General features: G+C 43.1%; 1 protein-coding gene across 1 annotated transcript; it reads left to right on the top strand.

The window, feature by feature from the left end:
- The first annotated feature begins 252 nt into the window (after window positions 1-252).
- LOC142365776 (nardilysin-like) lies at window positions 253-21,762 on the top strand. The gene is made up of 32 exons (XM_075447476.1): window positions 253-295; window positions 780-1,064; window positions 1,571-1,805; window positions 1,991-2,072; window positions 3,603-3,756; window positions 5,467-5,540; window positions 5,688-5,783; window positions 5,987-6,109; window positions 7,188-7,245; window positions 7,838-7,911; window positions 8,105-8,174; window positions 8,406-8,483; window positions 9,490-9,610; window positions 12,363-12,421; window positions 13,584-13,638; window positions 13,762-13,866; window positions 14,282-14,405; window positions 14,713-14,799; window positions 16,003-16,122; window positions 16,242-16,293; window positions 16,552-16,702; window positions 16,846-16,973; window positions 17,176-17,338; window positions 17,554-17,585; window positions 17,854-17,992; window positions 18,095-18,142; window positions 18,253-18,305; window positions 18,884-18,967; window positions 19,197-19,287; window positions 19,472-19,588; window positions 20,406-20,495; window positions 20,587-21,762. Exons 2-32 carry the CDS (start codon window positions 901-903, stop codon window positions 20,809-20,811), a joined length of 3,252 nt encoding a protein of 1,083 aa, XP_075303591.1. The 5' UTR covers window positions 253-295; window positions 780-900; the 3' UTR covers window positions 20,812-21,762.
- The last annotated feature ends 293 nt before the right edge of the window (window positions 21,763-22,055 follow it).

The raw sequence follows: 22,055 nt of genomic DNA, 5'->3' as shown, positions 1-22,055 counted from the left end.
AAGGGGCCGGATGGACATTCTCAATCAAGCAGCCATAATCACTAGCTAGTAACAGCAGCTGTGTTGACCAGTTGTCGCTGCGTTTCCCGTCTGCGGTGCACTAAGACGTTAACAACTCCTGACTGCTCGACTCACATGTGGGAGCTAAACAAAACCACGCCCCCTATCACGTATAGCCAATCGGCGGACGTTATGGTGCGGCGCTTGCTGCTCCCAGCGAATCAGAGCGCATCTTGTTGGTGTGAGCACCGGCGCACTCACATGCCGAGGCCCTTCTGCTAACAGCAAGGAAAAGGTATGGACACTGTTGTTTTACCGGCTCACTGAAGCACTTGTAAAAGCTTCGGTTTCGCCTTCCTCCTTGTCAGACCTCCACCTGAACTTGCTAAAGCTCGTTGACATACAATTCCCCTGCTTATATATATATCTTTGTCTGTGTTTATCATTTCTTCTTCACTGGTTTTAAAAACTGCTTGTCCTCGGTGGGCTGTGTTGCTTTGCTCGCGTGAATGAGAGGTGCAGGTTTAGGGTGGTCAGCCCGGATTGGATTTTAGCTGACATTCAGTTGAACAGGGCGAAACCACCAGACCTCCCGTGTGAATAGATGTATTGTGGTGGCAGGTCAGCGTGTGTGAGAGTTTAGGTTGGCTCCCACAGGCCGACCCTATACAGGGAGTGTTGATGATTCATTGTTGTTGTTTTGGTCCTGCCAGGTTTTTGAGCTTTGACTTTTGCCGTTCTTGACTATCATAAAGGGCCTTCATCATTGCCCTTTTCAGGCTGACACGGTGTGTCGCCGTGCTGAGGACTAAATCACCGGTGACAGCGAGCTGTCCTTTTGTTCCTGGTCGCACTCTGCTGTCAGCCTGCAGTGCCACAGTGTCATCATCTCCGCCGAGGATGCCACAAACAAACAAGGCCAGGAACGTCCCGGCAGCTGACTCTCTGGGCTCGGTCCAAGCGGAAGCGTCAGTCCTGGAGAATCGGGCTGCAGGAGGAGGAGGGGAAGACAATGTTGGAGACGGCGAGATCATCAAGTCACCCAGCGACCCTAAACAGTACAGGTACTGAGCTCTCAAATGGCATACTCAAGCCTTTATACAAGATGCTGACATCCTCATGAGTACTCACTGCATTGGAGAACTGTTTGATTTGTACATTATTCTCATTAAATTGATCCTACACTCAGTGAAATGCATAGCAAAGCTTTTTATTTCTACATTCTTTTATGTGAAGTTGCTCAGAAAATTACCCAAATCCACTAACCCGATCCAAAAATGATTTAAGGCCTCTCTTCTTGTTGGATCAGTACGATATTATTGCAGTATGATGAGATGATTTCATGCTCTAGGCACACATCAGTGCTTCGGTCCTCTGTTGGAGTTTGGACAGAACACAAGCTGTGCAAAAGCTCAGAACAAAAGGGCTTTAAGAGGTTTTCTACAAAGAGACGCATCGGTTTTGAAAGCCTTTGTGAAAGCAGTGCGAAACCATGAACACAATCATACAGCACCGTTTTCTGAAAAGTCGCCATGCTTTTATTTTCAGATTGTGACTTTGTGCTCCTCAGGTACATTGTATTAGAAAACGGGCTTCGTGCTCTGCTGATCTCCGACTACAGTGGACTGGCAGCATCTGAAGATGAAGGCTCAGACGAAGAAGATGAGGGAGTAGAGGAGGAAGAGCAGGATGATGAATCTGGAGATGAAACGGGAGAAGAGTCTGAGGAGGATGACGACGATGATGACGGGGGCAGTGACGCCGACGAGGAGGGCAAAAAGAGAAAAGGAAACGCCGAGAAACAGGTACTGCGGCGAAGTTTAGATGGGGCGCCTCAATGATGTTTCAGCTGGCCAAATGCTGATGTAGCATTAGTCCTGTTTAAACAAAGGACGTTTGTGCACAAGATCAAGTGTACAAATATAATGTGTTTGGACAGCACAGCGATGCAGTGCCATGCTCAAAGATGACTTGATATGGTGCGTTTCAGTCTGCAGCGGCTCTGTGTGTCGGTGTGGGCAGCTTCAGCGACCCCGGTGATCTCCCTGGCCTCGCTCACTTCCTGGAACACAGTGAGTGATTAGTCCTAGAGAGTCAAGTGATTTACGTGTGTAACAGCCCAGCTTCAACGTGCAATGCTGTACAAAAGTATTGAGCCACTTTCTTTATATTTTTGCCTCCAAGGAGCCAGATTTATTTTCTTTGTCTTTTAAAGTGGTCTTGAGCAATACTTCAATAGGCTCTGTCAGGGGGTTTCATCTTTGCTCCTACAAGGTGATTCCCGAAACCTTAGCTCAGAACTTGGAATGTCCCGGCATGGTGTACAGTATGTCTTCAGAAAAACAGAGGAAACTGGAAAAGTGAAGAGTAAAAAAGACGTGGCCTAAAAAAGCCGATGCACAGTATCTGAAATTGATGTCTTTTAAGAAATCCAGCATAGACCTGAAACCGTCTACTGTTTACTGCAGCCTCATCACAAATGGTCATGGAAGGGTGAATTCAGCCATTAAAGCCCAGTGCACCACCCGAAGACTCGTGGTCCAGTTGAATGGAAATGCGTTTCTGAAATTAAAAGTTATAAACCTGTCCTACCCTTCCTTGTCGCCGTCACAGTTATTGGCATTCAAGCATGACATTTGCAACTTGTGACAAACGGCGCATTTAATCTATGTGGCCTTTTGTCTTCCCTTTTTTTTTTTTGTATTTTTGAATTCTTATCCTATGGTTCTCCTTCACTGAGCGTAATGCGAAAAGGTCATTAGGTCAAGACGAAATGGTGAGACAAAGAGTATTTGAAGATGTTTTAAATGAATTCCTTTCCCCTCTGCACACTCCGAGACACAGTTTAACATTTCCTATCACTTCTCCCAATTTTGAACACACTTCATTGAGTTTGTGTCACTCATTTTGAGTGGCACATTACCCTGATTGTGAGGATCAGTTTAGAACACGTGATATTTCCCAGAACATTCCTCTCCTCGGGCCAAATTAACCCGATGTGGGGCCAAAGCGCACAAAATGAGCGTCTGGGCTCCCCCTGACCCACTTTTACTCCTGCTGTCTGTGCTCTGTGTTATCTAACTCATCACCTGCAAATACTCATTAAGTTGATGAAGCAGACGGCACATACTCATTTTGTCGATAGATAAAACACCTGGGTGTCTTGGGCTGGTGTATCTTTTTTTTTTTTTTTTTTTTACATTTTGATAATTCAGGCCTTCCCCCCCAACAGAAAATGTGGACGGGACTTCCCTGCGTTCAGTTAGTGCCTGACGGCAAGAGATTTTACAGACTAAAAAAATGCTTTGCTTGCACAAAGTGCCACATATCTACTGAAATGAAATCCATTATCCTGATGCTACTCGCAGCAGAGATTGGACTTTTTTTTTTGCGAAGAGATGAGTCTGAAAGGAAACTGTTGTTCATTCTTTTTGACTGTCAGGCTGTCACCCACTGTTTACAGCACTATTTAGAGCAATGTGTGCAGCTGTATCTGGGACAAAACTATCGCTTCCTGTTAGTGATGATGAAGAAATAAAATGCCCCATTGTCTCCGTTTGGCTTATTGTTCTTCTCTTCTCTGATTTTTCGCTCTATTCCAGTGGTGTTCATGGGCAGCGAGAAGTACCCCTCAGAAAACGGCTTTGATGCCTTCCTCAAGAAGCACGGTGGGAGTGACAACGCCTCCACTGACTGTGAGAGGACCATCTTTCAGTTTGACGTGCAGAGAAAAAACTTCAAAGAAGCCCTTGACAGGTGAGGAAGGATGGGGGATTTTCATTTTTTATTTGTTTGTTTGTTTGTTAGTCTCTTGGACCGGTCACCACTCAGAAGGGGATTTCTTCAGAGCCATTGCGTGATTGACAGATGAACACAAGACCCAGGAATACGAAAAAGGAGAAAATAATTCATAGAAATCCTTTGGACATTTCAAAAAGTGCTGCGCCACTCTGTCTAAATGCATTATTAAGTTTTGCCCGACGCTTCTTCATAACTGCTGGCTGTTTTTTAACCAAAAGCTACTAAAGCCTACTTCATTTGTAAATCAGCTGCCATCAAAGACCTGTTGTGCAGTTCGTTCCAAATGAGACTGTAAAATGTAAACAAAATCTGAATGAAATCATTTGTAGCTCAATCCCCACATGTAAGTAGAAGCAGTACAAAGGAAACATCAACGCCTTTGATATGTTGCCAACGCTTTGGCGCTAATTTGTTAGCATCCAGGCGCAGTGGTAATTCAACACATATAAGACATGACATGCCTGGCCTGTTGCATACGTACTTGTAGGAATGCATCCCCCCCAGAGTGCAACATTTTGGGAGAGATTATCTATGCGATTTCCTAAACTGTGTGCTTGTAATTCACTGCTGATTGTGCAATTATTTGCCAAATAAAAGAACGCCTTAACTAGACCGGGCTCTGTCGAGGACGTACAGATGTTACGCAACGCAGCCGGGAGGAGAGAGTGTGTGAAGGAAGCAATTTCCCATTCCTCTAAATCTATCTCGAATGTCAGAAGCAGATGTTTTTTTTGCAGAGTGACCGCCAAAACTATTCGCAGCTCTTTGTGTTTTGCACTTCATTTGATGAATGTTTGTTAGTTTTGTTTAAATGGGCGCCCTCCCCATTTTAACCAGGGTGTTTCCCAAATTGCAAATTAACACAGTGTTTCCAAATGACGAAGTAGCGGTGACACACCACAGGCTTATATCACCATCCCCTGATTTCCTAGCATGGAAGATGTTTCCATATCCTAGGGGTGGACTGTAGGTTTGCTGCCTGTTTGTTGAGTCTGAAAGGTTTTCCTTATCGTTATTGTGCCACATGTGAGAGCAGAATAATTTTTCCCTCCTGTGAGCTCTACTAACCACCACACCGCTGTGCAGCCCTAACCCACACGTTTAAACTGGGGAATGATTTTTGTTTTTTTGTTTTTTTTGACAGTGAAATGCTCAGTTTGAATAATTTGATTCCAACAGCATGCTCCAAGATATGTTTCAAATGGCCCTGGTCCATTTTCTAAATGCATTTATTTTTCTAAGCTGCTAAAATCTGTTGACATGTTGCATTATTTCCAGTTGATGGAGGTGGTTTTTGAATAAGATATGGGATAGTAATGATATGGAAACCATTGCATCCTGACTTTATTTACATTTTACGAGCTAAATCAAATTTTGGGAAATGGAATGCCATATATGAGATAAGGTATTATATATATTTATATATATATATATATATATATATATATATATATATATATATAAAAAAAACTATTACAGTTGCAAAACAGCTTTGTTTGTTTACAAATCTGCTGGCCTAATGGAGCTTATTGTGAAATATAACCTGCCCAGTTTGTAGCCATACTTATCAGTCTGCCTCCACACGTTTTCGTCTAGCCTGTGGACTGTCTGTCTGCCATTTATGTTCCCTCTGACGATGGCCTCTCTGCCCTGTTTCCTTCTTAGGTGGGCACAGTTCTTCATCTGCCCCCTGATGATCCGAGACGCCATTGACAGGGAGGTGGAGGCCGTCGACAGTGGTGCGTTTATCGCTCCCCCTACTACGAAGAAGTTCAATATTAGCTGGTGTCTTTGGAGTCACTGACGTAGCCGTGGCATCATCAGTTGTTGTTTTCTCTTTTGTAGCCGTCTTACTTTTTCTCCTTACACTCTTCCCTGTCTGTCAGAGTACCAGCTGGCTAAGCCATCCGACTCCCACAGGAAGGAGATGCTGTTTGGCAGTCTGGCCAAGCCTGGACACCCTATGGGCAAGTTCTGCTGGGGTGAGTGTTTAAAAACAACCACTGGGACATGTAATGCACACTGGGCCTCCTTGGAGGATGTTCGACAATAACAAACAGGAGGGCTGAAAATCATGCCGAGTTTCTTTCCCAATATCCCCACATAGTAAACTCTCTTTTTTGTTTTTGTCCTTTCTATATTTTATAATTGTGCTGAAATGATTGGCCATTTGTCACAACACCAGGGAATGCAGAAACACTAAAGCAGGAGCCAAAAAGGAAGAAGATCAATGTCTATAAGCGGCTGCGGGCCTTCTGGAAGAAGCACTACTCTTCCCACTACATGACCCTGGCTGTACAGTCTAAAGGTCAGTAAAAATCCGCCCCATTCATCAAACATAAAGAACTCGTCAAGCGACAGAGATGTAATTGAGTTTTTAATCATTTCACACAACAAAATTAACTAATTAACTGAAAAGGCAATCTATAGACTAATCAAAAATTAAAATTTCCATTAGCGCTAATAAGGATCTACTTCATCCTTGTTCAACCAGCTGGAGATAATCATTCCTTAGTCAAGTGAAATTGCTGTGTTTCTCAAAATAAAGTCTGATGCAAAGTACAAGCCACATTTTCAGGGTTTCTCAGGAAATGTCACACTGTTAATTAAACACTTAAGTCGAGAAAAATAATGACACATGTTGGCATTTTCTGCCGTTAACTATCATCCTCATTAAACTAATGAGTTTTTTGGTCCTGTGTAATAACGTAATCCCTTCTCGTCGCAGCTTGGTCCAAAAAAATAAATAAAAGCCACTGTAAAGTGTCACAATCATCAGTGGTTGGGGAAGCATAAAAAATACATGTAACCAGTATTTCTGTCAGATGATAAAACAGCGCAAATGGAATATAATTAAGTCAGAATGTTTCGTTGAGTGTATTTATCATTTTCGAGATGGTTAATGCACCAGACACCAACATGACATCAGAGCCGGCGGTAGTATCCGTTTCTAACCAGTCTGGCTGCGGGCAGTATTGTTTTTTTTTTTTCTGCAACACAATGAAACAAACTGGCTCGGTCACAGCATCACATTGTCTTACATTGTCTGCAATAATCTTAATGGGGAAAATGAAATATGTGCTGTGACTCGACCACTAAAAAATTATGTTTTAAGTTATGGAATGTCACCGTTTCTGGAAGGTAGACCAAACCGTATGTTGTTTTAGTCGATGTATTTGCAAGCTACTTTGCATGAAACAGTAATAAAAAGCTCTTTATTGCAGTTTTATGGTTTGTTTCCATCTGAGATGCATGGATATAAATGTATATGCAAATGTATACGCTCTCAAATTCTCCGTCGAACCCAGAGTTATTCGTTTTAGGTTTTGGTTATTAAGACGCACTTGGGCTCAGATTTATCCTCCTTCACGCTGTGTGTCCCTTAGAGAAGTTGGACACTCTGGAGGAGTGGGTGAGAGAGATCTTCAGCAAGGTGCCTAACAAGTGAGTGTCACACAAGAGGCTCTCAGTCACTTTGAAGAGTTTGCCACCTTTATATAGATGGAGTCTCAATCCTTTGCTCAAATGTGAATGTCAATCTTTCCTCCATCTCTTTCTCTACTCTCGTCAACACTGCACTTTTTTTTTCTTTTCTTTTCCCTCCGTGAAACACCTGCGAGAGATCCATTCATGTTAGCTGAAATGGTATTTTCTTACAAGCGCTCCACTTCTCTTTGATTTCTGAGTCATTTCTTTTCAGGAAATCAGCATGTATGTCTCGCTTGCATGAAGGCCACACAACCTCCACTTTTTTTTTTTTTCAAGCCTTTCACTCCAATTAAAGGATTACATGTTCCTGTGTTGTGCTAATGAGATTTCTAACACCTCTGCTTATGGTATCCCCTCAAGTATATTTTAAGTCCTTTAGTGGCACTAAATTAATTTTTCATCAAGCTGGACTAACATTTTGGAGTTATGCCAGACCAAAAAAATGATGTTATCTGACACTGTTTCCATTTACTCTTTCTAAAGGTTGAGGTTTTTTGGGTCTAAATGATCTCTGATGACATGCATCACTTTGTTTTTGCATCTACAGTGGTCTTCCCAAGCCAGATTTCTCTGATATGCCGGATCCTTTTGACACACAATCCTTCAGCAAGCTCTACAGAGGTACAGATCCACTTCACTGCATATGCCTGTACACATCTGGTGCGCTCCAACTCGGGCTATAAATACTTCTGACGAGTTGTGAGATGATTAATACGGAAGAAGTTTTTCGAACTTGTATCTTTCTGGTGGGCGGGATTTCTGCTCAGTTTTGCAGTCATGCCGTATCTCTGCCTGTGTGTCTGTGCATCCGCAGTTGTTCCTGTTAGGAAAGTTCATGCTTTGAATATCACCTGGGCTCTTCCGCCTCAGGAGAAACACTACCGGTGAGTCACACACGGTAGATGCAATTATGAGGCATTTGAACATAGAATGAATCGGGCCATGACAGGGCACACTTTTATTTGCTCATGTTTCTTTTTCCTGCCTCTTCATGTAAACATAAAACCAAACCAACCCAAAGATGCCATGCTTTCCTCTGATCCGAGATGGATTATGTCAGTGTTTTTTTTTTCTTTTTTGTTTCTCCTTTTCATGTTCCTCCATCTTCTTTGCAGGGTGAAGCCTCTCCACTACATCTCATGGCTGATTGGCCATGAAGGCACCGGAAGCATCCTCTCAGTGCTGAGGAAGAAGTGAGTGTTATTGCATCTGTCTGTTTGTTTTTCTGATTCAAGCACACTCCAAATTCCAATTAAAAGCTCTTCAATTTACTGGGTATATTGGAGCGTTTTGTGGCTCGGAGCGAGCTCTGAGTGTTTGAGCCCTATCTTCAAACTGTACACTTTGCCACCTCCTCTTGACAATCTGATTCATACCTTCTTCTGTCTGGATGCAGCTTTACAAGAGCAGGTCTCTTCTTAGAAAGTAGCAAAGTGATTTGGAAATGGTTCTGTCGTCTCACGGTACCAAGAGCCCACCAAATAGTCCCTTTGCCATCAACACCACTTGGATGCCACGGTGATATAATAACCCTGTTTTTTTTTGTGCGCTGTTTTCACTCGTTGATTAATGATGACAGTGAAATTTGAGTGTACTCCTATCTCAATTTGCAGCCAAAACAAGCCACAGCGACAAGAGAGTGGCTGTTTGTATTGAATTTGTATCTCATCGAGGAGCAAGACGCTGCTTTGAAATTGGGGCGGTTGTTCCCACTGTGAAAAACCCACCACTGCCTCTAATGACCGTATCAGTGTTTTTGTTTTTGTGAGTTTTATTCAATTTCATGTGCGTTTTGCTCTTCTTGTGGTTTTAGTCGATTCAGTGCGGCATGAAGCCTTTTACAAACCTCTCATTCCTGTGTGGGGTGGCTAATCATCTATTGAGTTGATTACCCAAATCCTCTTTCGAAAGACTACAAGCTTTCTTTTTTTCCTAGACTCCCCACAAGAAAGGACAAATGCATGATAAAAAAAAATGACACATCATGCGTGCAAATTCTAAGAGTTTTTGAAACCCTTCTCCAGCACCATAGTGTTTTTTTTCTTTTAATTGGGCACAACCAGAAAACACGAAGTGACATTTCCTCTACTTAATTCCCTGCACGTGTTTCAACACTTAATCTTCTTACTGTCTCCAGTTCGCGCCTCTAAGCGAACTTGTGCTTGACGTGCGCGCTCACGTCCATGTGTGTATCTGCAGGTGTTGGGCTCTGGCTTTATTTGGAGGAAACAGTGAGACTGGCTTTGATCAAAACACCACCTACTCCATCTTCTCAATCTCCATCACCCTCACTGACGAGGGATTCCAAAACTTCTACCAGGTAAAGAAAACACAGGATCTGTCTGTTCTTCCTCAGTTTTCCTTCCTCTGTCTCTGGATCAAAGGAAACGCTGAGACTCGGACGCGAGCGCATGAAACATTCATCGTCAGCTTAGGGTTTATTATTTTATTGTCAAAGGTGTGATGCAGGCATTGAAATGTCTACACACGCTTCAGTGATAGGAACTAATAACAGAAAGTCTGTCTAGAGACTGGGAGCATGACCCAGCTGGCTTGTTTCCCTTGTTTTCACTAATGGAGCAGGTCATTTCAGGGAAGCTACCTGCGTTATCAGTTGCTATGACGACTCTTGTGTGAACCTCGGACGCAGTGGGCGATCATTGGACAGGACAGCTGTTTGCTTTCTGTTTTTTCAGGCTGCATGCTGTTATGAATGACTGCTGTGTCAATGGTGTGTCATAAACAGCCTTCAGAATGTTTTTTACTTTTCTTATCAGAGGCATTTCTTTCAGCTGCCATTCAGAAAGGGTCAGAGCTCTCTGATTATGATATATGCAGTCTGATGTTAAGCAATTAAATTATATAGTCTCGGTATTTTGTTTGTTGGAGGAAATATTGCACACCAGAGGCCTCGCTTGTAACAACGTGGAATTATAAGGATGCGGATGTGTTAAATCCACCCTTTAGATAAGTGAACATGAGTAGAGTGACGGATGCTAAAAAAACTGTCAGTGTTGTCATCAAAATGTCGGTGCTCCCGGATTATGTGTTTGCGACATGCATCCTCCCGCGCTTCCCCTCCTGTTAGACACAAGGCGAGTCAGCCGCAGCAAATGAGAAACTGCTGAAGGCGACAAAGGAACTCACCGCAGTTCAGAAAAATATTCCCTCACAGGTGCAACGCTGCAACTGTTCGGTGGGTTCATTTAGCCAGAGACGGAACAACAGCATCACATTTATATAACCGCACTAAGACGCATTAAAACATGCTGAATACAAGATTTTATTTTATTTATTTATTTTTTAAAGTGCACCGTATCTGCACCTCAAATGTTCCCTGATAAACTCAGTCCATCTTGTTTGTCAAATCTGTTGAAATACAGTCTTATGTACCACTTTTTTTTATCAAACCTTTGGTAAAAGTTCTTCTTTTTTTTTTTAATAGGATAATGCAGTCAAGAGTTTGGCCACACTTGCTCGGACTGTGAATGGGTAGTTGTGCGATAGTTGGGAGGAAGTGAACTCTGAATTAGAAGGGACCAGAGTATGCTCCTATTTCCTGCAGATGATCTGTTGTTTCAGTGTCTGTTGTACCCTGCTACACATGTTGTGAATCTGTCGTGACCAGTACAGTTTCTCTAAGCCGTAGTTTGCCTGAGGTTAGCCCAAAGGAAAAAGGCCAAACTTTTACTGACCGCCGGCTCGGTGCTTGTTGAGAATCTCGACTGTTTTTTTTTTTTTTTAAATATTTTTTGGGCTTTTTATGCCTTTAATGATAGCACAGCTGGAGAGAGACAGGGGGCAGAGAGAGGGGGAAGACATGCAGCAAAGGGCCGCTCGGTGCGGGACTCGAACCGGGGCCAGCTGCAGCAAGGACTGTAGCCTCTGTACATGGGGCGGCTGCTTAACCCACTACGCCACCGACCGCCCCGAGAATCTCGACTGTTTACGTGAAGCAGTGCTCTTCACTTTGCCAGAGGAGACTGATGGCTTGCTTCACAGACCATCACGGGAGGTCCTTCATTCCCCATCCAGTCATAGAATTCCTCTTTTTTGCTGATATTGGGTAAAAAAAACCTTTGAGTTGCTCTTATGTAACTTTAACCCTGCAGAGAATATTATCCTTCTTGTCATTCACTTTCTCGGTCTTTGCAACAAGTTCAAAAACCAATGACCTTTCCGTACTCTTCCTTGGTTGCCTGGCAACTGATCTTGGCAAAGAAATAGTGTGGTGCACCCTGATGTAAATGAGATATATGATGTGTTAAATAACGAGACTGCTGTGTTTCCAGTCTTAATGCTAGCTAACATAATCAGTTGCTGGCAGTAGCCTCATAGTGACATGCTGACATGAGTGTCTCATATCTAATTAATGCAAACATGTTCCAGAAATGTCCAAGCCGATAGCATTCCAGATGTTTGAAGGAGACATGTTATGCCCCTTGTTTCACAGGCTGACACAATGTACTGTGGTCCTAATGAAATGTATGTAACATATTTGGGTCAAAATAACACACAGAGACAGTTCAGCAGCTCGTTTTTCTTCTGTCAATTTATACCTCTATTCGAGCGGATCGTTTTAGGTTGCGCAGTGACCCACTCGACTCCACTCCACCCCTCTCTTCCTCAGGGTTTTCCTCTTTTGAGATTTGTAGTACTTGATAACCCTGGAGCACATCATTACGGTATGAGAGAGCAAACGGCGAATAGCCTGAGGGCTCAGCTCACACTCCAAACCGATAGGAAAAAAAAATATTTGACTGGCAATTTTTTTTTACTCTCAAATGCTGATATTTTCCCGGTCTGAAGTCCCAGGCATGTGTTGAACAGGCTCAAGTTTTTAAAAAAGGAGGATCTACTTTTTCACGGCCTCCAGTTATTACTATTACCGTACAATGGAGATCACGCTTTTATTTGCACGTTTAAATCTCCAAGAGTAACTTAGGAGTGTGTGCCGCTAACATGTGGCGAGAAGTGGAAAAGTGCAGAAATGTGTGTATTGTCAACTGATGCGAAAAGCCTCTTTTAAGTTTGAAGTCTGTCGTTTTGAACAGCTTTGTTGCTTTTAACAGGTGACTCATCTGGTGTTCCAGTATTTGAAGATGTTGCAGACGCTCGGACCTCAGCAAAGGCAACTGTCACAAACACACACTCGCACACCTACAGAACAAAAACAAAACACGGGGCCAGAACAGGAGACAAAAGCCCTCGTGGCAACTGAGCGTGTCGGTGTCGCGTGTGAATCGCCTCCCCGACACTTTCGTGTAACAATTTTGAGATGGAAGTCTGACTAGGTCTGACTTGGAAAAATATACATTTCACTTTCAACGTGGCACACGTGTGATTGGCAGCTCGCGCAGTGACGGACAGACGCACACAGCAGCGCTGGGCTGATCTGACATGTGATCAACGTTTCTGAAGAATCCGACAGGTCACCCTGTTGAATAAATAACAGCCCTGTTATGCGAACGTGTTTGAAGTGTAGCTGAGACTTCTGCTTTTTGTCTGGCCATGTATGGTTGTTTCAACAGCTCACAATGTTCAAAGCAACACGCCATTTTTTTTGCCATGTAGCCTCTCTTGGAACAAACAGCAGGGACTGTTTGGAGACGAGGTCCTCAGAGGAAATAAACATTTTTTTCTCTCGTTTTGGAACAACTGCGCTGTTCCTGTTGAGCAATCAAACCCTCGCTAATATATCACTGGAAGTTCGGCAAGCTTACACGTGTAGAAAAGTGATCAATTCAGCAGCTTCCATCCACGGCGGGTGCGTTTCACACCAACACTTTGCGCTCGGCACATTGATGCGAGCTGTTGTGGGGATGTGACATGTTGTCAGACTCCGTGTGGGCTGCTTAATTGCACCGCAGTCCATACGCTGTCCGATCTCACACACGTTGCAAATACCGTACGCTCGGCCGTAACTGTTTCAGTCGCGATCGCAGGCATGTCTGAATGAAAGATGAGAAACATTAACTGAACACTGACAAATGTCTGAATGCCATCGCTTTAACAAATCGATGAATATTAATTATGTTGTTAATCCCTCCTACATATCTCATGTGAAAATAAACCCCCTAAAGATACAGTTTTAATGTGGGGAATTTTTTTGGGGGGAGGGTACAGACATTTAATGGGTCTGGTTGGCTGTTTGTCCATTTCTATATTTGTTGTTTTTCCATTTTTGCTTTTGTTATGTTCCTTAATCTGTTTTAAGAAGTGTTGGTGATGTGACGTCTGAGCTTCTGTCTGGGATGAATAAAGGTTATGAGCCTCTGCTTGTTTGTATGCAGAATATACGAAGAGATTCAGAGGATCGAGGCGAATGAATTTCACTATCAGGAGCAGGTAAGAGTGCAAGCACCCAGAAGCTGCTGTGCGAGACGCATTTTGAACAAATGGCAGGGAAGCGTTGCATTATTATCAGTGACTGTTTGTCGGTAAAGCCCATGTTTGGATTTGTCTTTGCAGACTGACCCCATAGAGTATGTAGAGGACATCTGTGAAAACATGCAACTGTTCCCTAAAGAAGACTTCCTGACTGGAGATCAGCTTATGTTTGATTACAGTCCAGAAGTAAGTAGATCAGTCATTCTGGGAGTGAACCAGTGTCTGGGTTTTTTTTTTTTTTTTTTTTAGACAAAGGTGTTAATGAAACGGGTCGCTCAGAAGTGCAAAAATACATTTTTTTTTGTTTTTTTCCCCACATAATGATTTTGTAGCCAGCATCATGTTAAAGTTGTGCACCCGTCTTCTGTGGTGGATGTCACTGCGTTAAAAGCTACAATCTAATTCTGGCTTTGCATGTTTTCTGAGACGGCAATAACTTCTGTTCGGTTTGCTCCCTTCTTATTGTGATGCTAGCTGGGATCCTTTGCGCATAAACAAGTGATTTAGAAAACTTAAGCAAAAAAACTGCCCCCTTTCATCAAACCTGACTTGTCCTTGTGTCTCCTTGTGTGTGTGTGTGTGTGTGTGTGTGTGTGTGAAGGTGATCAGTGCAGCTCTGTCCCTCCTCACTCCAGAGAAAGCCAACCTGATGCTGTTGTCTCCAGAACACGAGGGCCAGTGTCCCCTCAGGGAGAAGTGGTTCGGGACACAATACTGTGTTGAGGGTGCGTGTGTGTGTGTGTGTGTGTGTAGTGTTGTTTACTGCTTGTACTTTATTCCTGCAATATAAAAAATTCAGTGAAAACAGTCCCTTTTTTTTTTTTTTTTTTTCTTTGGTTATTGACGTTCAGTCTGCTATAATGCCGAGCCAGCAGTTAAATGCCAGCGTTCGTCTCATAGATGGCAAACAATAGGGTTGGAACTGCATTTCAGTAAAAAATAAAAAGTCCTTTTGTCACAATGAAGCGAATGAATAGATTAGTTTAAATCATAAATCGACAGCAAATTGATGGTCGCGTAAACTTCCCACAGACATCCAACGGGAGTGGATGGAGCGGTGGACGGGAAACCTAGAGCCGAGCAGTGACCTCCACCTTCCTGCAGAGAACAAGTTCATAGGTGGGCGAATACACTTGTTTGAACGTAACAGGCTAAAAAAAAAAAAAAGTAGCTTATTGTGGTACACATGTGTTTCAGATATCTGGAATGTATCCAAAAGCATGATATTGAAAAATGTACAGTATTTTTACTCCATTTATCCATCCTGCAAGTACAGTCACCAGACATGGAGGAACAGTGCAGCTTGGTTAGAATCATTGACAACATGTCTTTTTCAAAGCGCCTCTGTAATAGGCACAGCCACGCGTCCACTCTGTTTTCCAGCTAATTTTCTGATTATCCCTTCATTTGTGTCTGCAGCTGAAGGATAAGACGATGCTGCTAATTTGATAGATTTGCTTGGGTCCATCTTTCTGTGGCTCGAAAGAGCAAACCTTTTCTCATTCAGCATAAGCAACATAAGAGCTGTTATTTGGATTAAACAAGATTGTTCAAGTTTATTGTTGGAAACATGAATGTTGGACAGTATGGTGAGTTTATTAAGTTGGACATTCTCCTCTCCTTCCAGGTTCGGATAGACACATTGTTTTGGAACTAGTCATAATGGCTATATTTGTCCCGGTAGGCTACTATCCACAGTGGTACTCAGCTATCAATCACTAAACGGAAGATTCAGTCTCTCGAGCCGACCAATACTCACTGAAATAATGACAGTTGCAGCGTTTTCATCAGATTTACTGCATTTCCTTCTGGGGTCACACAGGACTTTAGCTTTCTCGTAGCAGTTGTGCTGTAATCGCACTGACAGGTGAAATCTATGTGCTTCCTCCTCAAAGATAACATAAAAGCTGCTAGTTGTAAAGCTGACAGAACCCCAACTCCTGTTATATGGCTAAGATGCTGCTGAGAATACAAAACTGGAGCCGACTGACAAGGATTTCCACACAGAAACTGTTCATTCTGCTGATTGCATTACGTGAACAGAGTACACGGCTCAAGCAACTTTGGTTCAGTTGAGCTCGAACTCGACGGACTCGTGCCTTTTGTAGTTGTGCTCTGCTTCTGAACGCTGCAAAGCGACAAACCCACAGAGCCAGCTTTATATTTGGAGCTGGCGCCCTCACTTTTTTGACCCCAAACTTCCTTAATAAGTTTCTGGAGGCTAACTGGTCACACCGACTAGCTGAGACTCGCGCATTATTTATGAAACTGGACAGAGAAGAGTGACGATAAATTGTTGTTGATGCACATTTTTTTTTTCAGCCACCGACTTCACCCTGAAGCCGTCTGACTGCCCAGACGTAGACTTACCTGTGCGGATAGCCGACAGCGACAAGGGCTGCCTGTGGTACAAGAAGGACAACAAATTCCAAATCCCAAAAGGTTCGTGAGTCAATGCTTGAGCTGTTCGCCTCATTTAATGTGCAAAAAAAGGTTCCACAAAGACATTTAGTATCAAGGAGGGAAGTGCTGACACCTGATTGCTGTCTTTCCTGCTGCAGCCTACATCAGATTCCACTTAATCTCTCCAGTAATCCAACAGTCTGCTAAGAAGTAAGTTCATGTTGATCTTGTAAAGGCAATGTTTGTTTTCTGTTATAACCTTTCTTCAAATCTGCTGATTCTGTGCCGTTCCTCTCTTTTCATTTACTTTCTCCTCATCCCCTATCCTCATTTTTTTGTCATGTAAATCTCTTTTGCCGCCTTGTTTCTGCTCCTCCTCCTTAACCATCTCATTTTATTACAACCCCTCCTTCACCTTCTACGTTTTTCTCACTAATGTTCACCCTCCTCCTTCCTGTTGGCCTCCAGTGTGGTTTTGTTCGACCTGCTGGTCAACATCCTGGGCCACAACCTGGCAGAGCCGGCCTACGAGGCGGAAGTGGCGCAGCTGGAATACAAACTGGTGGCCGGCGAGCACGGCCTGGTCATCAAGGTGAAAGGATTCAACCACAAGCTGCCTGTGAGTCAACTCGTCCATCCACTTATAGAAAAATGTGTGATTTGTGTGTAGTAATTCCTCAGGCGTAAAAAAAAAAAAAAGAAAAAAGCACATCGATTAATGCGGAATATTTGGTCTCACTTGTTGACCACGTTTCTCTGTAGCTGCTGTTCCACCTGATTATTGACCACCTGGCTGAGTTCTCTGCCTCCCCTGACGTCTTCAGCATGTTCGCAGAGCAACTCAAAAAAACCTACTTCAACATCCTCATTAAACCGGAGAAACTCAGCAAGTATGTTGTGTACCAGCTGTCTTTTTTTCTTTCTTTCTTTTTTTTTTTTTCATCTTTTCCATCTCCCTAAGTGAGTCATTACACAGTCTGTGTTGCCTTCTAGTGGTGAAATGTGTGACAGCCCTTAATAGACAAGCCTGCCTACACCTGTTGTTCTTTTTATCTTCTCTAATAACCAAGCGGTCCTCCCCTTCTCTGTCAGGGACGTGCGCTTGTTGATCTTGGAGCACTCTCGCTGGTCCATGGTGGAGAAGCACCAGGCTCTGACAGCCGGTTTGACCAGCGAAGAGCTGATGGAGTTCAGCAGAAGCTTCAGAGCTGAGCTGTATGCAGAGGGACTGGTGCAGGGGAACATCTGCAGTGCCGTGAGTGCACAGCAGTCAGGACACGCACAAGTAGACTAATTGACAATAATATAGGCTGATTAGAGCGAATCTGCTGATGGTCATGTCTGCGTTTCAGTTAACGCTGAGTGTATTTGACATTAGCCTCACGTTCTGCTGATTCCTTACTTCCTTCACTCTCTTCGCTCTTTCTTATCTCTGCCTGTTCATTACGCGTTATTGTATTTTGTCCACAGGAATCGGAGCAGTTCCTGCAGTATGTCACAGAGTAAGTTGGCTATTACTCTGAATGCGCATTTTTAATGAAAACACCAATGCTGCACAATCAAATAGATTTGTTTGCACACACAGTGATGGTATCCATTTGAAATGTTCAATCCATGATTCCCCATTCAGTCTCCTCACTGTTTTTTTTTTTTTCATTTAATCCCATCAAAGCACCATTCGCTGTTCTTTGTCCCTCACCTCCTTACTCATTTCCCTTTCTGTGTGTTACTTTTCGTCCTCCCTTCGATCCTCCTTGTCGCCTGCGGCAGTAAGTTGCAGTTCTCCAAGCTGCCAGCGGAGGTGCCGGTGATGTTCAGAGTGGTGGAGCTTCCTCCAAAGCACCACATCTGTAAAGTCAAAACGCTCAACAAGGGAGACGCCAACTCCGAGGTCACTGTTTACTACCAGGTAAGCATGCACGCACACATGCAACACAGTAAATCTTTCATTCCTTTAACTTTAGAGGCAGTTTTTCTTCTTTTTCTTTTTTCTTTCTCTCTCTTCTTCTAGTCTGGGGCGAAGGCTTTAAGGGAGCACACGCTGATGGAATTGTTAGTGGTGAGTGCTAAAAGATATTGTTTCTTATTCCCCGTGTATCCCCCCTGTCCTTTCATCTTGTCAGCCCACCGGCTCGTCACTCCATGTCTGATTGCGTTGTCGCTTTTCAGATGCACATGGAGGAGCCCTGCTTTGATTTCCTCAGGACCAAAGAGACTCTGGGGTGAGTCGCTGGTGGTTTCAATTGTTGTTTTTTTTGGACTTAATTGAAAACCGGACGAAAAATGAATGGGGCTTACACCAAGAAATCCACAGTATGTTTTTGTTCTTGCGTTGACTGACTTAATCCAATTTTAGTTTTTTCATTTCTATGCGTTTTTATTCAGAACGTGTGATTAAGCCATTAATACCTGCATGCAACGTACAGTTTAGGTGTGCTTTAGGTCCTCCTGGGTTAAGACGGCGCCCGTATATCCGATGCGTCACATCTTTTCATTGGTGCTTTTCAGTAGGTCAAGTTTTCCTTCTTTTCCACTCGAGTTATTTTCTGTGGAAAAGTAGTGACAAGCTTGTTGAAGGGAAGTATTGTTTGTTTGGCTCGTCTGAAATGTGCAATCTGAATCTGGTGACGTTGCAACCAGCACATAGCTGCTCCAGTAACACCGGAGTGATGCTTTTCGTCTTTAGGTTAGAATTTTGTACTTTCCTAAGTCGATTTCTAATAAAGTGCAAACCAAATGTCGTACACTTTTGCTTTTTTTCTCCGATACTAACATCCTTCTTTTATGTCTCCAACCACAGATACCATGTCTACCCCACCTGCAGGAACACCTCAGGGGTTCTGGGCTTCTCTGTCACTGTGGAAACGCAAGCCACCAAGTTTAGGTGCGTCTGCAACACAATCAAAGCCTTTAATTTGCCCAAAGCAAGGCGTGATTTATCTTAACCGCTTTCCCAAAATTGAGGTATGATATATCTTTCTGTTCACCCAATCCCAAGCTACAATTTATCTATGTGCCCCTGGAAACTGAAGCGAGTAAAACTGATAAATGACTAAAGGAATCAAATTCCACCCACAGCCTGTAATATATCTCATACCTCTCATCTCCCTCAGCACCGAGTTGGTGGAGTTAAAGATTGAGGATTTCTTGGTTTCATTCGGGAAGAAGTTCAATGGTTTGACGGAGGAGGCCTTTAAAACTCAGGTCTGTGTGTGCATTATTTTGTGTATTTGTGAGGCTCCAACTTGCACGAGGAAGTCACAGCGGCATTATGTGTATCCAAAAAGTTTTAGGAATGTCAAAAGTTACTTTACTTTGGAAAAAATATTTCTGAGCCACTGAAAGACTCAGCTTGCGCATCTTAATTCTGCTGTGTGTTTTTGTACAGGTGACGGCTTTGGTGAAGCTGAAGGAGTGCGAGGACACGCACCTCGGAGAGGAAGTGGACAGAAACTGGGCAGAGGTGGTCACACAGCAGTATGTGTTTGACAGGCTCAACAGAGAGGTGAGGGGTGCGCAAACACATCATGCATGCACAATTTTATTTCGTTTTTTTGTTTTTTACACCCATTTGTTTTCTCTCTTCTCCGTGGAGTTATAATTTGGTTAATCCAAATGCCTCAGCCTTTACAGTTTGCCAGTCCACTTGTACGGTAGAACATCAAAAACACATGAACACTAGATTCAAGTGGCATTCTTGTTGTTCTTTTTGTTGATTGAATTTAAACCGTACAATAAGACACACTTCTGTCAACAGAGGAAAGAAAAATGTACAAATTAATTTATGAATGACTCAAACTTAAGGACCTCATTTATGAGGGTAAAACCTCAACCCTAATGGTATCTTTTTAACCCAACTCAGCTCTGCTTCTTTTGCTGGTTTCACTGAAACTTTGGTGCCATCTAGCGAACCGTTGGGTATTTTCTACATTTTTGGGAGGAACCATTGTTATCAAGTCCTGAAGGGGGTAGCTCATGCTCTCTTCTTTCCAACCCACACAGAGTAAAGCAGAAGCCGTTCCATATGTATGGAACAGCAGAATAAATAAAGTCCCGAGAGACCAATAGGAAACGCATCCCTTGTTGTCCCTGTTGGCTTCACTTATATAATCTAATTTCCTGGAATCCACAAAATCAGAGGGTAATAAACACATATCCAGAAACATATAGCGTGACAATGTCTTTACTAATTGCTCTCCTTAACTTTTCCTGGTTCTTCAGATAAACTATACCAAAGCAACAGTCACAGAGAATGGAAGAGGTGATGATATGAAGTATTGAACGCTTTGCACAAAGCCATTCTTTCGTGTCTCTGTATTTAGATTGAGGCTCTGAAGCAGATGACCCGAGCTGAGCTCGTCTCCTGGTTCCAAGAACATCGTGGACAAAGCAGCCGCAAACTCAGCGTGCATGTAAGCAGTGTTTCCTTGTTTTTGTTTGGCAGAGAATTGGAATCTTTTTTACTTTAATGCACATCTATGAATTCCTCCCCGTCTCCTAAAGGTGGTGGGATTTGGTGTTGAAGAGAACGATGAGGAGGCTGGTGGAAGAAAACCAGGAGGAGACGGAGACAAAGAGGAGGATTTAAGCGGCTCTGCTTATGGCGAGGTGTCGAAGCTCACCTTCCTTCCTGCCTCATCCAAGATAGCAGGAGCCGTCGCCATCATGGACATTCCTACTTTCACTGAAGGCCTGCCCCTTTTCCCCTACCACAAGATACTCGAGTAAACTTTTACTCAGACTGTGAGGCGGGCAGATGACCGAGCTCCGCCTCTGACTGAGCCACTGACTCCACTTCATTAGAGATCAGGGCACTTGATATGAGCTTTGGCTGCTCTGTGGTCCCGAATTCTACTGGTTTTACCCACAATGTGCAGAAGCAAGAAGACTGAGCGCTATGACAGACTTTTATTTCAACAAGGTGATGGTCTATTCTGCTTTCTCAGATGCTGAGAATGCAGAAGTCCGCTGTCTCTACTTGAAACTAACTGGAAAATCTTTCAATCGAATTCTATTTTTTATTTTTTTTCTGATTTGGTTCAGATGTTTTAGTTGGAGGCCAAACTGAGCTAAATACCATTTTTAAAAACACAAATCAAAATGTGAAAGCTGCAGAACTGCTTTTGAACTCCAGATGTGTGAATTTGAGTGAGCGTGTGCTGGATTTCAAGCTCTGGCATGTGCTGCTGGTATTATGCCGTGGTATGAAACTGCAAAGAAATAAATCATTGATGTGTGAGCGACTGAATCAAGCACTGTCAAATTCACTGTAAAAGTTCTCTGAAACTTGTGGAATGCTAAGGTGAACTGTGTTCACACTGGCTTGCAAAAGATTAAAAACTGTTAGAACTTAATTACTTATCAGGCTATCCCCAAAGAGCTTCAAGTTCAAGCTGAATTAGTTTGTAGGTTTTGTTTGTACAATTTCAAGGCATAAACATTTGATCCGTCAGTTTTGGGTGATAGTTCTTTATCAGTAGGAAAGGCCAGGTGATGCAAAAGCAGCAATCTAGCTTTCTGAAAATTCACTTGTTGGCACGTAATGTGAGCATCGAAGGAAAAATTAAACTCACCTGAACTTAATTTCACTGTTCAAACAACTGTAACCCAAAGTGCTTCGCCGAGCAAAGGCGAGACTTAAATGTAAACCGGCATTAAAAAGATGCAATGACGAAATAAGATTTGTTTGTGAAGAGACGTATTTGTTCCTAATCTCGTTTCTTTTTTAAAAGTAGGTAAATCTCCTGCATTTATCTCTTGCTTTTCTGCTCAAAGCGCTGAATGATACAGGCCACCTTCATGCAGCACGTTGTGAAAACGTAGAATTCCACACATCTCTCCCACGCACACACTTCCATTTGGGTATGTGATTTATATCGGCGTGTTGGTTGTGAATTATCTTTAGGCTTTTGAGCAGGCACAACAGGCTGTAAACCCAACCCTGTTCGGTGAAAGGTCTGCGATCAGTGAAG

This window comes from Odontesthes bonariensis, chromosome 17, assembly GCF_027942865.1.
Source record: "Odontesthes bonariensis isolate fOdoBon6 chromosome 17, fOdoBon6.hap1, whole genome shotgun sequence".
NCBI lineage: Eukaryota > Metazoa > Chordata > Actinopteri > Atheriniformes > Atherinopsidae > Odontesthes > Odontesthes bonariensis.
The sequence above is the reverse complement of the archived record's forward strand: the minus strand, read 5'-3'. Positions and strand labels throughout refer to the sequence as shown.

What these genes read in the sequence shown, in the direction of transcription:
- LOC142365776 (XM_075447476.1), top strand. Translation starts at nt 901, where the DNA reads ATGCCACAAACAAACAAGGCCAGGAACGTCCCGGCAGCTGACTCTCTG. An exon ending in CCTCAGGAGAAACACTACCG is followed by an intron (nt 8,175 to 8,405) that starts GTGAGTCACACA and finishes TCTTCTTTGCAG; the next exon opens with GGTGAAGCCTCTCCACTACA. An exon ending in TGCAGAGAACAAGTTCATAG is followed by an intron (nt 14,800 to 16,002) that starts GTGGGCGAATAC and finishes TTTTTTTTTCAG; the next exon opens with CCACCGACTTCACCCTGAAG.